The sequence below is a fragment of the Mobula hypostoma genome, chromosome 10 (assembly GCF_963921235.1).
Source record: "Mobula hypostoma chromosome 10, sMobHyp1.1, whole genome shotgun sequence".
Taxonomy (NCBI): Eukaryota; Metazoa; Chordata; class Chondrichthyes; order Myliobatiformes; family Myliobatidae; genus Mobula; species Mobula hypostoma.
In genome coordinates this window covers 86,014,976-86,030,367 of record NC_086106.1, presented here as the reverse complement: position 1 = coordinate 86,030,367, position 15,392 = coordinate 86,014,976, and the positions used below count along the sequence as shown (strand labels likewise).

The 15,392-nt window shown below is 40.4% G+C and overlaps 1 protein-coding gene across 8 annotated transcripts in view; it reads left to right on the top strand.

Annotated features, from left to right (window-relative positions):
* Positions 1-12,127, top strand: part of LOC134353008 (probable E3 ubiquitin-protein ligase MID2) — a 245,231-nt gene extending 233,104 nt beyond the window's left edge. For 7 of the 8 annotated variants that reach the window (XM_063060781.1, XM_063060780.1, XM_063060782.1 and 4 more), the window contains 3 exons: positions 3,120-3,281; positions 8,132-8,339; positions 10,240-12,126. In XM_063060781.1, coding sequence (XP_062916851.1) covers positions 3,120-3,281; positions 8,132-8,339; positions 10,240-10,645 — 776 coding nt within the window. In that variant the 3' untranslated portion in view covers positions 10,646-12,126. Of the gene's footprint in view, positions 1-3,119; positions 3,282-8,131; positions 8,340-10,239 lie in introns of all 8 variants that reach the window. The other variant, XM_063060783.1, reaches the window with a different exon arrangement.
* The last annotated feature ends 3,265 nt before the right edge of the window (positions 12,128-15,392 follow it).

Sequence of the window (15,392 nt, the reverse complement as noted above, 5' to 3'; positions counted from 1 at the left end):
GCCATTTTAAATTTAACAAAAAAGAAAGACCCCATACACTTTTCCCCCACCAATAAAAGTCATGCCCTCATGACGTTAACAGAGTTCACCAGTGCTCCTTGTAAAACACAAAACCCAACCCAGGTGCATAAAGCAGTGACATAACTTTCCAGGGCAGTAGAGATCACACCCTGTTCTCCTGGCGCTGAATAAATCAACCTCTCCAGGGGATGCCTACTCCTCTGAGGCCTCTGCACTTCCTCTGCTGACTCTCCCTGTTCAGACACCCCAGGTGACCCCCGGGCCTATCTGTCGGACCCTCCCCCTCCGGGGTGGGCCTGGCTCCCGAGAAAATTCTCAGCTTCGGGCGGGGCCCCTTAACCCTTCTCGCCAGGGAGGTAATGGCAGCTGCTAACTCGGAGGTCTCAGCCTTAACTGGGGGACGAGGTCTCAGTCTTAACTGGGGGACGGGGCCTGGCCAAGCCTTCCCACTCCACACCTCCACCCCTGGCTACTGGCACCTCCCCTGGGGCCTCATCTAGCTCCTCCTCCAGCACCTCCTCGCTTTCGTCCTCGGGGAGGGTGTGGAGACCCCACAGCCCTGCCTCTCCCGGGGTGTGGACTGTCGCTGGTAGTTCCAACGTCATGACATCGGCACTCGTCCGCACCAACATCCAGCTGGACTCCAGTTCTTTCCCACCCCTTCCAGCTACAAGTTCTACCTGCCCGATACCTTTAATCAAACTCAACCCTCGCACCAGTACATCTGCCGGAATGCGATAATCGACCCCATTTAACACGCACGCATGATTCACTGGTACATCCTCCAATTCACACCAACTTACAATCTTACCTCGATCCATCTTCGCACCACTTAACGCGACGACTATTACAACTTTACCGAAAATCCAAATCCAGGACGGTAGCCCCCACTTGTAACGTTCCGTTATATTGGCTCGTATATGTCTAGGGGAAATCCCACCCAGCACCTGCTTCAACATTCCCCACAGGGTCGGTTTCCACCCGAATCAAGCCCAAACATCAATCATCAGCCAGCACACCCAGTAAATTTTAACAAATACACTTTATAGATATTACTAATTCTATGACATTAATATAAATTTGATACAGAGAGGAAAATAATGAAAAAAAAAAGGCGCCAACACTTATCAAAGTCCAAGTTCTTCATGCACAATCATTGGAGCTCAATCGACTCCAGACGACCACCCGGATCCTGTCGACTCACGGCTCGGGACCACCCAGAGTGATCGACCGGAGCCTCCCCGCACATCCGCCGTCCTCTCCGTCTCTCCTCCGACTCCCCGTCTCTCCACCGTCCTCCCCATCTCTCCTCCGACTCCCCGTCTCTCCTCCGTCCTCCCCGTCTCTCCTCTGACTCCCCGCCAAAAACCCCATCCACCGTCCTCCTCGTCTCTCCTCCGACTCCCCGTCTCTCCACCATCCTCCTCGTCTCTCCTCCGACTCCCCGTCAAAAACCCCGTCCACCGTCCTCCCCGTCTCTCTTCCGACTCCCTGTCAAAACCCCCGTCCACCGTCCTCCCCATCTCTCCTCCGACTCCCCGTCAAAAACCCCGTCCACCGTCCTCCTCGTCTCTCCTCCGACTCGCCGTCAAAAACCCCGTCCATCGTCCTCCTCGTCTCTCCTCCGACTCCCCGCCAAAACCCCATCCGCCGTCCTCCCCGTCTCTCCTCCGACACCCCGCCAAAAACCCCGTCCACCGTCCTCCCCGTCTCTCCTTCGACTCCCCGTCAAAAACCCCGTCCGCCGTCCTCCCCGTCTCTCCTCCGACTCCCCGCCAAAACCCCCGTCCACCGTCCTCCCCGTCTCTCCTCCGACTCCCCGTCAAAAACCCCGTCTGCCATCCTCCCCGTCTCTCCTCCGACTCCCCGTCAAAAACCCCGTCTGCCATCCTCCCCGTCTCTCCTCCAACTCCCCACCAAAAACCCCGTCCACAGTCATATGATACAGCATGGTATCCAAAAACAAAACGATACATGACCACCCACTGGTTAATAGCACCCTGCTGTCTCTAATAACCCAAGCAGCTGTCTAGTTAGAGACTTTCTCAGCATTCCCCAGCATAACATAACAAAAGAAGCCATTTTAAATTTAACAAAAAAGAAAGACCCCGTACATGTACTTTCGCTGTTTGGTGTCTTTTGTACATTGATTGTTTGTCCTGTTTGGGTGCAGTCTTTCATAGATTCTATAATGTTTCTTGTGAATGCCCACAGAAAAAAAGAATCTCAGGGTTGTATATGGTGATAATAAATTTGCTTTGCACTTACTCTATTGACTGCATAATAATCTAACACTTGCTGCTTATTCAAAAGCCTACAGAATGGCTACTTGAGGTGACTACTGCTCATGGGACCGTACTCCAGCTTTAGCCAATGCCTTTTAATGAAAAGGGAAAAATTAAAACAATGAAACAATAGTGGCTTAAATTTTGCTTCACTTTGTTACAAATCAGGAATGCCTTGTTTGTAAGGATCCATATAGATACTTTAAGTGCATTGCTCACAACATTATGCAGTAAAGTAATACACATTGCCTATGTATTTCTTGCTTTTCTGTCAGAAGTACTGCTTTTCAGATATGAGATTAAGCTGAAGTCCCATCTGTGTTTTCAAATAGAAGAATCAGGGATTTCTCCACAAATGCCATGACCAATATTTAATGTTCAATGTCACAGAAACAGATAACTTCACCATTTGCACATTGCTCTGTGTTTGAGCCTAATATGCACAATTTGCTTTCTGAATATACATAGTAAAGGTGATTAGACACATGCTGAGAATGGAAGAGGGTAAATAAGTCATTCCTCTACCCCTCATGGATTTCACTTCTTTTTCTAAGCTTTCAAAATATTAAAATAATAGGTTAGTTGTGCAGGCAAGTCTTCTGGATGTTATTCCAATTAAGGCACGTCACTGGATGTCTTTCTGGATTCCTTCCTTGTCCAGGATCACTTTCCACAGATAACACTTAAGTGCAAATCCATGCTCACTAGATCCTAAGGAAGTGCTTTGTTTCGCTTTTAAAAAAGCAATGGTCAGCTATTCTTATAATTTCAGTTTGTGCTCATCTTACCCAGCCTCAACTCTTTCCATTGCAGGTTTGTACAATTCTGTTGATAGTTGGATGATCGTCCCCAACATCAAACAAAACCATTACACAGTGCATGGACTACAGACTGGAACCAGGTATATCTTTGTTGTGAAGGCAATCAACCAGGCTGGCAGTCGTATCAGTGAACCTGCTAGATTGAAGACCAATAGTGAGTATTCCCTTATGATTCCTTAACCATTTATTGAGTTAATAGTCCAATCTAATTAAGAACTTGCCCTTCTGCTATCCTCAGTTAGCAATGGGACATAGAGGCTGGCATCATTCTTCCAGTTAACCCAAGCAATTATTAGGTTTTGTTAAAAAGATAGAACAAAAATAAAGTAATTATTGACTCAACTTAATTTGTTGATCTCAACTTGGCCAGCAGCAAATATTAAATTTGCGCTATCAATAGAATCCCCAAGGCCTTGGTAAGGCTACTTGTGAAAATGCGTGTGCATGTCAGTCTGGAATCTATACACTGTTTATATAAAATTCTGTATGGAATATCAGTGCAGTGTAGTAACACATTTAATTTCCTCCAATGTAACAGTAGTTCCATGTCTCAGTTATAGTCAGGTATACTGTTCAAATGCAACAGATTTCACGTGCATTATGACTGCGCACAAAGTAAACTTACAGTAATATAGTAATCATTGTCCAGCAGAGAAAATTAAACCGAGTCTCTATTTAAGGAGAGTTGAATGAAATGTGAATTTTTGTCCAAATCTTAAAGGCTTGACATATATTCGGAAACTGTTCTAGTGTTTATGACACGGTGCTTACCACGCCGAACACTGTACACCACAGGACACCACAGATTGGTTTTACCAGCACTTTTCACAAAAAAATTGGGGAGGGGGGGTGAAGCAATTGATTTATAGTCTTTCATGTGTACAATAGCTTTCAAGTTGCAAATGCAATTTTAAATTTCTAATCTTTCTGCAGCAAGAATGAATTTATACAGTAAAGCATAAAAATGGAAAAAGTGACTGATCCTTAACAATGAAAGAGAAATGGATTCATGCGCTCATTTATAACGACACACATCAAAGTGCTTCAGAACAATCTCTATGGAAATTAGTCCATCTTCAACACTTAAAAGAAAATTCAAAACTAGATACAAGGGGAATTTGTTCTATTTTAGTCCTTCTGTCTTAAAGTCATCCCCTCCCACTTCACCAGCTGCAGAAACAGGTACTCAGTCACTCAGCAACACCCTGGCAGCTGCTTTGGCCATGGGCCTTCTGCTTGGAATTTCAGTAAAAACAGGCAACAGTAACATTAGCATCATGTTAGAGAACAAAAACTTTCTTCTCATGCTGAACTAATGTAAAGTCTGTGGAGGTTGTTAGGCAAGTCCTGACTATTTTGGGGAAGGAAGGACTAGATCAGACATGGAGTAAAGGTTGGGACGGATTTCTGTTGTCAACACTTAGTGGTAGTATGGCCTATCAGTACTGATTAAGATTCAGGGTGAGGAGGTGGAAATGGAAGAAAGTACATTTAACTGTACCTTTATGCTACAAGGAATCAGAAGACAAGCCCATGACTATGCTCATTAGTGAATGAAAAGGGTCAATGGCTGGCACTTCATTGCAACCAAGAAATCTTACAGCACAGAAATATGCCAGTCAAAAAAAGCTCCTCAGCCTAATCCAACAGTAGGTCTACAGCCTGCAGTCTGCATTCTCAGCTCTTGAATCACCTATCCAAGTACTGCTTAAATGTGAGCTGGGGTTCTAGCCTTCAGCAGCTTTTCAAACAGCAAGTACCAGACGCCTGCCACTTCTGAGGTGCGGGAGGTGAGGAGTGAGGGGAGGAATATTTTCCTCATTCTTTACTTATCCTTCTACCTTTATGACTGGGTGAGATATGCTGATGCTACTTAAAATTTAACTTGCAACCCTTCAATTACTGGGCTTGCATATTATTGTTATTGGCAAGACACTGTAGAGGGTAAATAGTTACAATATAAAATCAATTTCTTTGCTTCCAGAAAATGCAAGTGAAAATTGGAGAAGAGAAGTTATATAATGCTAGTCAGTCTTCACCTCAAAAAAAAATTGGGAGAAATATTTAAATATAATGCAAGGAGCATGACTTATTTGAATTAATCTTCTCTGCCTCAGCACACAGCGAGAGTTAGAAATTCAGCACAGCGAGTGAATTTCTGTTTAAATAGAATGCCAGAATCAAACTTCTCCTTTGAATCTACAGCATATCCAGCTGGAATTGGCTGCGTGACAAAAGATCAAACCAGACATCAAAAATTCAGCTATCTTGGCAGGTTAATCTCATGAAGAATACCAATGATCAAAGTCATTGACAGGAGCTTTGTTGTGTAGCTGAGAAGTCATCATAGGCTGCGGAATTTGAGAAGCTGAATCACTTCCAGTATTAATGTATTCATATTCATGTTAAAGAATCTCGCTTATAATTTTACTAGAGCTCATTCAAGTTGAGGGATGATTGTTATTGGTTGATACGTGATTGGTTCATATGCAGAGCCCGTCTGTGTTCTCAATTGTCTTCTTTAAATTGCAAGGTAGTTTCAGCAGCGCTAATCTCAGCGGTGACCCTACTACACTGTCAAAAATTGTACAGGTGGTTAAAATGACAATTGTAACTGGAATCTGCTGCTGATGATCTTACTCACCCTTCATTCCCGACTCCCCCTACCTACAAGTAATTTAATTATTACATTGCAGGTCGTCAGAGGGGTATATCCACTCTGAGGAGGCATTATAGATTGTAGGTATTGCTTTTGATTCCAGCATGACAAAAAAAAAAGTTTGAATTGTAACTGTATTAATAGACTCACTTTATTCTTGTAGTGAGATTCTGAGTTTCTGCCAATGTCAGCACTATATATTAAAAAAATGTAATAAATCCAGCTGGCCAGTCAACTACAGGAGCCAGCCCAGAGTCTGTGATTAACCTGCAAACAGTGTGTCACACAGTAGACCTTTGCATGGTCTGGCATCTATCGCATTGTACTAAATGAGAGGTTATAATGGATTCAGTAAGTTTCCAACATATCCTTGCATCATGTTACATAATCCCTCTTGCCCTATTTTCCTGAATCTTTTCCATCATCTCAGCTTTAAAAAAAATGGACATTAATTTCAACTTCAAGAACCAGGATGGATTGCATGGCAGCTAAATCGCAAAAAGACAAATATGTATCTACTGAAAGTGATTGAGGTTTTCAAGAAAAAGCTTTTGAACAGAAAGATTAATGCCAATGTAAGACACTAATTTGCACAGAGGGTGTCCTCATTTAAAAACAAGGTGTTTCTACCTAGACTAAGAAGGGACTAATAGGAATATGCCAGAGAACTTGATAATAAACATATTACTCATCTCAGAAAGACTAAAATACAACTCAGGAGAAGATAGTTTCTTTTTTAAATGGGGAAGTTCAAATTGTCCTGCTGGGAAAAGATTGGTGCTGGTTCTCTCAAAGCTTCACCAATAGGCAGAATTGTTGGATAACCTCATTGTGATTTTACATTGTTTCAGACCAGCTGACTGGGAAGTTGCTTAAGCTTGTCAGCTGAGTACCTGTGGGCCATGTTCTTTCTTCCAGCATGCCCAGGGGTACAGCCTTACTCTGGTCCAGCTCCCATCGAGCCAGCAAGACGCAGCAAAACATGCCACATAGCTGCTGACTACTATGAAATGTGGCTCTTCCACGTTGTCTTGGGATCCAGTAAGGCATTTAAAGTAAATAAATCAAATCAATTATTGTTCTTCCAACGCTTTTCAACAGGGTGCTGTACTTGCAACAAATTTCCCTAGTATGGGCCAATCTCCCAGCCCAAGGAATGGAGGTTTGTAATGTACCATTGGATCTATGGAGAAACCTATTATGTACTGGTTCAATGAGGTCATACGTTATAAGAACTAAGAAGTACTGAATCATTCACCAAAGGAGCTCTAAAAGTGTGTGCTGCTTACTTAAGGGTTCCCACAGAGTACCTGCAGAATAGATTAAAAAGTTGTTACAATCCAGGGAGGAGGTAGTTGCATGGCATAATTCTTTGGGATTTGTGGCCTTAAAGCAACAATTACTGTTCACAATCAATTACATTTACCATCACCACAGCAAAATATGGGGATCCCAATCTGGCAATTAACTGGAGCGCAAGGCTGCAGTTTTGTTTTTAATTTCTTTTTTAGTTGTGCTTGGGAGCCCAGAGTTCCTGCACAGCTAAAAAGTTAAAACGCAGCACCTTTTAGCAGAATTCCTGACTTTCAAATTGTGATCTGATCCATTGATTGGAAATACGCATAATTCATTGATGGTGAGTGGAACTCAGGCCAGCCTAGTATGGTCTGAAAGATGGCTTGCAGTGAGCTAGGAACCAATATCTCGTTACTGCTATTTAAATCAGGAGAATAAATTGAGACTAGAACATGATATGAAAATCCATTAATTTACCAAGGAAAATTGTTGCACTCAATATTTTAGTTAATAAATTTACTTTAATCTCCAAGGTTAGTAAGCAATAGATTGGGCTGGCTCAAGCTGACCTATTCCTTACACACAACCTGCTATTATTCTAATGCCAAGTCTGGCATTAGAACCAAATCAAATTGCACTACTCTAACTTGAAATATGATCTATCAAAATTCATGAAGGAAAGAATTATTTTCAGTGTATTAGATATAAAGCCTGTAATTTAAAATGACCCATTATTTTGCAGTTTTCCCTGGAGTTCACAGAAAGATTAGTCTACCTGCATTTCATTAACATTGAATTAGTAAGAAGCAAACAACATCAAGAAAATTATTCATCTTCTGTAGAACTTTGAAAATGTAAGCCACTGGAAAAATCTTGGTACTCTGTTTGAATACGGGGCTGTCAGCAACTGGCCACTTGCTTGCTTCAAAATATAGATTTATTTTGAAATTATTGATAGAAGAATTGTCAACCTCAAAATAAACGTTTGTCAAAAACAGATGGGATTAATGGCAAATGTATAATTTTGCTTTGTTATTGGTGTCATCTAGGTCAACCCTTCAAGTTGGATCCCAAAACTGCTCACAAGAAATTAAAGCTGTCCAATGATGGCCTCTCAATGGAACGGGACGAAAATTCCATGAAGAAGAGCCATACACCTGAACGCTTTAGCAGCCAGGGCAGCTACGGTGCAATGGGAAATGTGTTCATTGACAGTGGGTGCCATTACTGGGAGGTTCTACTTGGAGCATGCACATGGTATGGAATATTGGAATATTAGACAAAAACTTAACTTTCCAGATCAATTACATTTCTTTTACGCTCCCCCAACCAAACAGAAACGTCATCAAGATTACATTAAAAAAGTTCCAAATACTAACCAGTTCTCTATTTCATAGCTGCTGTCTGATCAAGTACAGCCAGCATTTTCTGGTTTTATTAACAATATATGCTCCGATTATTGTTTAATGAAACAGATGTTTAATTATTTTTCTGATGAGGACCTGCTTCCATTTCCTTCTGTGGAGAGAGAAAAGCAGTAATGTACCTAGACAATCATTCTGGGCATTTAAACTAATGATTTAAATGTACGAGGTCAAAATGTTCTGTGGTAGCAGAGATATTGAATTATTAACTAAGCCAAAGTCAGTAATGGTGACCATGAGGCTACCAAATCTTGAGATTCACTAATTTTATTTAGGGAAGGAAATCTGTTATCTACATATGCTGTTATGTTGGCTCTGATGTGATGTAGTTCTTTTTTCAGTGATTTCTGAAATGCCCTTGGTTTTACACAGCACCAGAGAGCACAAAAAAATACTAGACGGAAGATGCAGAACCTACCTCGGCAAGAAATTCACTTGAGGAATCATGTCTTTCAAACAAGTCACAGGTTCTCCTCCACCAGCCCCTGGTAAATCTTACCCTAGTGTCACAGTCAAGAGTGGCAATGGGACTCTTCTACACTAAAAGAATCCCCTTAAATCAAGTGTCAAATTTCAGGTGGAAGGCATGCACTAATTACTCACCCCCTACTGCTGCCTGTTGTCCACGGATGAAATTGGTATTCCTCCATCTTGAACAATATTTGGAAACATCACTGCTTTTGGCAAAACCACAGAAAATGTACCCTGAACATTGGAGTTAAAATATCCTGTGACTCATTAGTATCACCACTGGTCAAGGTAGCCTGAGTTTTGAAGTAGAAGGCCACCAAGACTGTTTCCGTAGCAAGTGACAAACAAAGTTTACCTGCCAAACACCAGAAGGCATACATGCTATAGAACTAACCCTAGTTCTAAGCAACTTATGCCTGTACTAGCATCTATGCAACCATATGCAAATTATCAAGTTTATGCCCTACCCATGGAAAGGAGGATGTTTAATCCAGCCAACCTTAACCCTCTCAGAATCAATTGCAGTTCATTTGGGAATTTTCAGGCAGGTTTGAGTCAACACTTCACTTGGAACCTCACATCTAAAATACAAGCGACTAATGTGTGGAGGAGGGGTTATAAATGGCAGAAGTAGATTTCAATACATCAACAGGCCTCAGTAAAACCCAAAATCAACAAAAATCAGGTAGAAAAATCTGCCTAGAGACATGGTTAATATAAATGAAAGTGCTTGTGATTATGAGAGATGAATCATTTCAGCCCGGAATGTCACTGCAGGGGTTCTGATGTGCTCTAGATCCAAACATCTTCAGTAGTTTCAATGACTTTGCCTGTACCATAAGGTTATAGGTGAGAATATTTGCAGATGGTTAGGGAGTGCTCTGTCTGTTTCACACTGATCGGGTAATGAACCAGCTCTCCTAGGAAGCCATTGACTATTGTCTTAAAGACAATTAGAAATATGCATTAAATATAAGCATAGTCTTCAATATCTACATTGCCAAAATGAAAATAATAAGAGTTTGTGTTAATGTAGTTCAAAAGATGTCATAAAAGCAAAGACCTGTAACTAATATCAGTGTAATATTAACCTACTAAAAATGAGGTTCTAGACAATTAATTTTGTGTTCTGCTATAATATCTCTTTGGATTTCTAATATTCCTTTTACAGCTTTTCCATATAGCAAATTAAAACTATTCCAAGCTGAACATCTAATGTTAAAAGAGTTTACATCACTTTTCATTGTTTCTTTTATCTTTAGGTATTCCATTGGTATTTCATATAAATCGACCCCGAAAAATGAATGGAATGGGAAGAATTCTTCATCGTGGGTGTTCTCTCGATGCAATAACAACTTTGCTGTCAGACACAGTGGCAAAGAGATGTCAGTGGATGCCAGCCACCAGCTGAGGAGACTTGGTGTCCTACTTGACTATGATGGTAACACACTATCATTCTATGATGCGATGAACACACATCATCTGCACACATTCGACATATCTTTTGTTCTGCCTGTATGCCCCACGTTTACAATCTGGAACAAGTCAATAATGATCCTGACAGGGCTTCCTGTTCCAGACCCATTGGACTGCTTAGAACAGCAGCAGGAGTGTATTTGCAGACCACAGGAATCTCCGTATATGTCAGGAATAAAAGTCAATCAGTAAAAGGCCAGACTGAAGTTGGCCCTCCAATCCATCCACGATTCCTCAGTCCTCCAAAATGGAAGAAAAAAATCATGTAGCTATTCCAAACAGGGCTGGACTATGCATTGTGCCCTCTCACGATAGCACAGAAGCCGCCTTACACAAAAGTGACTACTATTGTATTGAATTTATAAATTATTTATGTTGAATTATGTTTGCAGATTATCATTGGAGAGATATTGTATTCCAAATGCACTTTCAAGACATGCTTTAAAAATTATGAAAAGCTGTTTTTAAGTCAAAGATGGAAGATATATAAAGTAGATCTGAAGATGTGGTTTCCTCAGTTTCTAGACATTCTTGCATAGTACATTAGATCCACCTGGTTTCCAGACACTGGCACAAATTGTTGTTCTTGCTTGCTGAGAGAATCATCTGCAGCACTGAATGAAGCTTCTGGCTGAGGAAGGTGAAGGATGCTGCTCTTCACGTGTCACTCAGCAGCAGAACTATTGCCACAATCAGGAGCTGCTGCAGGATGACAGATAAAGTTTCCAGAAGACAGGCATTTTCAGAGAATGCCTAGGAGCAGATCAAGTCATCCTAATATACTCCATAAATCCATTATCTTGTCGTCTTTGTATTGTTTGTGATTGAAGAGAAGCAGTTCAAGGAATTGTACAGGAGCCACACTGATGCTATGGAATTTTAACTGTGTATGTATAAATGTTATAAATATTTAAAGAAAACTGGCTGATTTCACCCACTTGAAAAGAGAGCTCATTTTCCAAGTTTGTGATAATTTTGAAAATTACAAAATACTGATGACACATAGAAATGACTGTTTAAAACTGCAGAGCAATGTCTTTAATGTGAAGCCCTTTAAGATTCTTGTTGATTGATTATTACACACACAATACACCTCACACTTATCCAGCTTCCCACTACCGCACTCACTATTGTTGCACAGAGAATTTTATGAGCATCTGTCTCCATGTCAGAGATGGAAAGACAAGCTCCTATCTCTTGTGATGCACAATACAGCTAGGAGAACAAGATTCATATTTCATTTTGAATGATTAAAGTCAAATGCGTACTGAAACTCTGAAATACCACATGCATTTTCCATGCAAGTACTCAGTGATCCACGTAATAGCTCACAGGAAGAAAACAACCTCATCTTAAACCTAGTGGCAGCTAATGTGACTTTAACTAGAGTTAGCCTTCAAATCAACATTATAAAATAGTCATGGAAGTGCAGAGATTTACTCCCGTGCTATGGAAGCAAAATAAAAAGAAAATTTTCCCTGTAATGTATAGAACGCAGAACTGTACGGATCAGGAACAGACACTTCAGCCTACAATATTGTTCCAAACTAGATTAGTATCAAATGTACAAGTATTGATTTGATTTGATATGAACTATAAATTGATCATTGATGATTGCCTGGATAATGTCCGTATCATTACATTTCTGGCACATTAAATGCCTCTATTGTATTTGCCTTCACCACCATTGCAAGTAGCGTGTTCTAGGCACCCAGCACGCTGTGTAAAAAAACATGCCCTGCACACCTCCATTCAACTTAGCCCTCTCACCAGCTGGTATTATACATTTCATCCCTGGGAAATAAATGTACTGGTTGTCTATTCAATCTATGTCTCTCCTAATCTTACAAAACTCCTTCAGCCTCAGTCACTTGCTTTCCTTTCTTAACTAAATTCACCACCTCTTGATATCCAAGGATCCCTTACCTTGTCATAGCTGTTCTTCCTTCTTAATAGAACATACCTGTCCTCTATTTTGTGCAGTTGGTCTTTAAACACCATGGAGATTATTTGTTCTTTTAATTATTGTTTTTTTTAATTACCAAGCATCTTTCTAGAAGGAAAAATTGTGCAGACTAGTCATGATACAAAAGCTGAATAATAAGAATTTATAAAAAGGAAGTGTAATAACAATCTAACAGTGAGGGTAGGTGGAGACTACATTTAATCCAGTTTATGGTCCACAGGTGAAAGTTCCCTTAGTTTGTGACTTCTTACACTTCGCCCTCAGCCTCCCATGCCCACTTCCAATAAGGATTACGTTTGGAGAACCTTAGTTCCAAGAGGAACTTGCCATTCAACAATGTACACCATTTCAAAATGATCAGATTTCATTTTCAGTTGAAGAACAGCATACTAAAACAATGAGAAATCCTACTTAACTCATAGCGTAATTAGAACAGAATGGAAAATCCTTGCTTTTCACATAACCTGTTCCATAATCTGAAATGCCTTGGCTACCTAATTTGAGGGAAGAAACCCTTCACTAAGCAGGTTCATCTCGAGAAGTCTGATGCAAACTGCTTTTAACCATGCCATCTGTTACTACTCCGTACAGTTTTATAGGCTACGTTCATCCTTGAAAAAGATTTTTCAACTTTGTGAATATCTTTTACTGCCAAGTGCTCACAAGGTGGCACAAAATTAATAACATCATCCACTCAGACACTTCAGAATTTATTCCCATTCAGAGGCTCAATTATTCAATTAATCTGGCAATGCAATTCCCAGCAAATAATTCAAGGATTGAAGAATACTGCACTACACACCTTTGACTGGGCATTGGGAACAAGTGTATTAAAGTAGTACTCAAGATTGTCTATTGCATGATAAGTTAAAGACCATTTTAGTGATGAGTTTACTGTTGCAAAGTTCAACAGAGCCAAGGCTACGGAATAAAAGGCAGAGGAGTGGGAAAGAATACAGTAGACTTTCTGGCCTAGGGTCAAGGAGGGTCAGTAATCTAACAACTGCCGGGTTTGAAAGTGTGGGGAGGGAGAAGGAAGAAAGGGAGATTAATAGTGAAGTGAGGTGCATCAAAGAAAGATAACATGATATTAGGGACTTGCCTTCATGTGTGAGGAAATCGTCTCACAATGTAACCCACTTTTGGGAGAACATACTGCAATATCCTTTCGAATGCAACAGAAACTATGACCGGGAAACCATATCAGATGCACAAGTACAAATCACACCAGAAGGTACTTGGATTTCCAGAGGTAAAGAATGATCCAGTCATAGTTATTCTCATTCTTGGACTGTGCACATCAGAATTATTTTCAAACTGAGAGCAATGAAATACATAGTGTTGCACCTTTGGATAACGCTGTATTCAGAGCCATGATAAAGCGACATTGGGGTTTCCCCTTAATTACTACAGTAGGAAATTCCAGGATTTAGACCCAAAAGTAACAAAATACCAATATGCATGACTGAGTCCACTCAATATTTAGTTAATGGAGAATCAGCAGGTAATGATTCCCAGCAATCTGCAATTACATAATTTGATATAAACCAGAGATGATTCACATCTCTAGTAAATGAGCTCAGTCCTAACCACCACCAACAACCACGCGCCCCGCGCCCCCCCCCGCCAACCTTCTTGTTCCAACTTCTCATCTTTTTTTCAGCCCTGTTGAAGAGTCTCGGTCTGAAACGTTGACTGTTCACTCTTTTCTATAGATGCTGCTTGGCCTTGCTGAGTTCCTCCAGCATTTAGTGTGTATTGCTCAATCCAAACTTTCCCACCTCACACCTACCCAATTTATAGTAAGCAATTAATCGATCAGCATGAGACATAGAGAAGACCACAGCACCCAGGAGAAACCCAAATAATTGCACAGAGAGCAGACAAATACATTACTCAAAATACCACAAATCAGGATCGAATCCAAATTGCTGGAACTGTGAGGCAGAAGCATGATTGCTTTACAAATATATTGCTGTATCATGCCTGTTTAGTGAAACAATCAAATTAATTGAACACAAACTGCATTTAGCTGGATAAGACAAATTTTCCTCCCACTCCTGAACTATATTGAAGAATAAAATATTTAAATGAGCTAATATTTTTTGCACAATTACACACCAAATTTATTCATAGTTCATCTCTGAAAAACATGCAAGCAGCAGATCCATTGCTGCTTACTGCTTCCACAAGCTTTTCTCAAAGTGAGTGGAGTCCCCATGCAGGTCATTGTTGATCAGATAAGTTACCTGTTCAAGAGACTGATACTTCTGCAAATACATTGCTTTCACCACACTGCAATGTTATCAGGGTTATGACACTTGGAAACACTATGGATTTTACTTAAATTCAAGAAGTTACGTATTTCTATCCATAAGGTTTTACTGTAGTACGTTACTGCAAATGAATTGAAGGGGAAGTTTTTGAATGTAGTTAATTTGTGAAGTGCCCATGTTGATTTGTAACAACTAGAAAAAGACATACAGAATGATCAACAATATATTAATTGGGAATGATAATAATAAATCAAAGGAGTGTAAAGTTACAAACTCCATACCAGAAATTATAAAACACCATTGAGATTATCAGTTGCACGGATCCAAATAAAAATATCCATGTTCATGTAAATTCAAAACAAAACTTAAGGTTTTTAGTCAAACTAATATAATTGAAATTGACAATAGTTCTTCATTAACCTCTTTTTGTTCTACTGAAACTCTAAAAATCTGGTGCACTATAATCTACAACATGTGATAGAATGGTGTGATGCAGTGGGACATCAAATCTCAGTAGATCCTGGGATGTAATATGGTTGAACCCTTAGCAGGACTTTGCCTTCTGGAAATCAAGACTTTAAAAAAATAAAGTTGGGGTGGGTATACATTTAAAATGGAGGCTGGAGATTAAGTATATCACTTGCCTCCAGTTCTCCCAGACTAACATTATAATATCTCATTGCCCCAGCAATCCCCA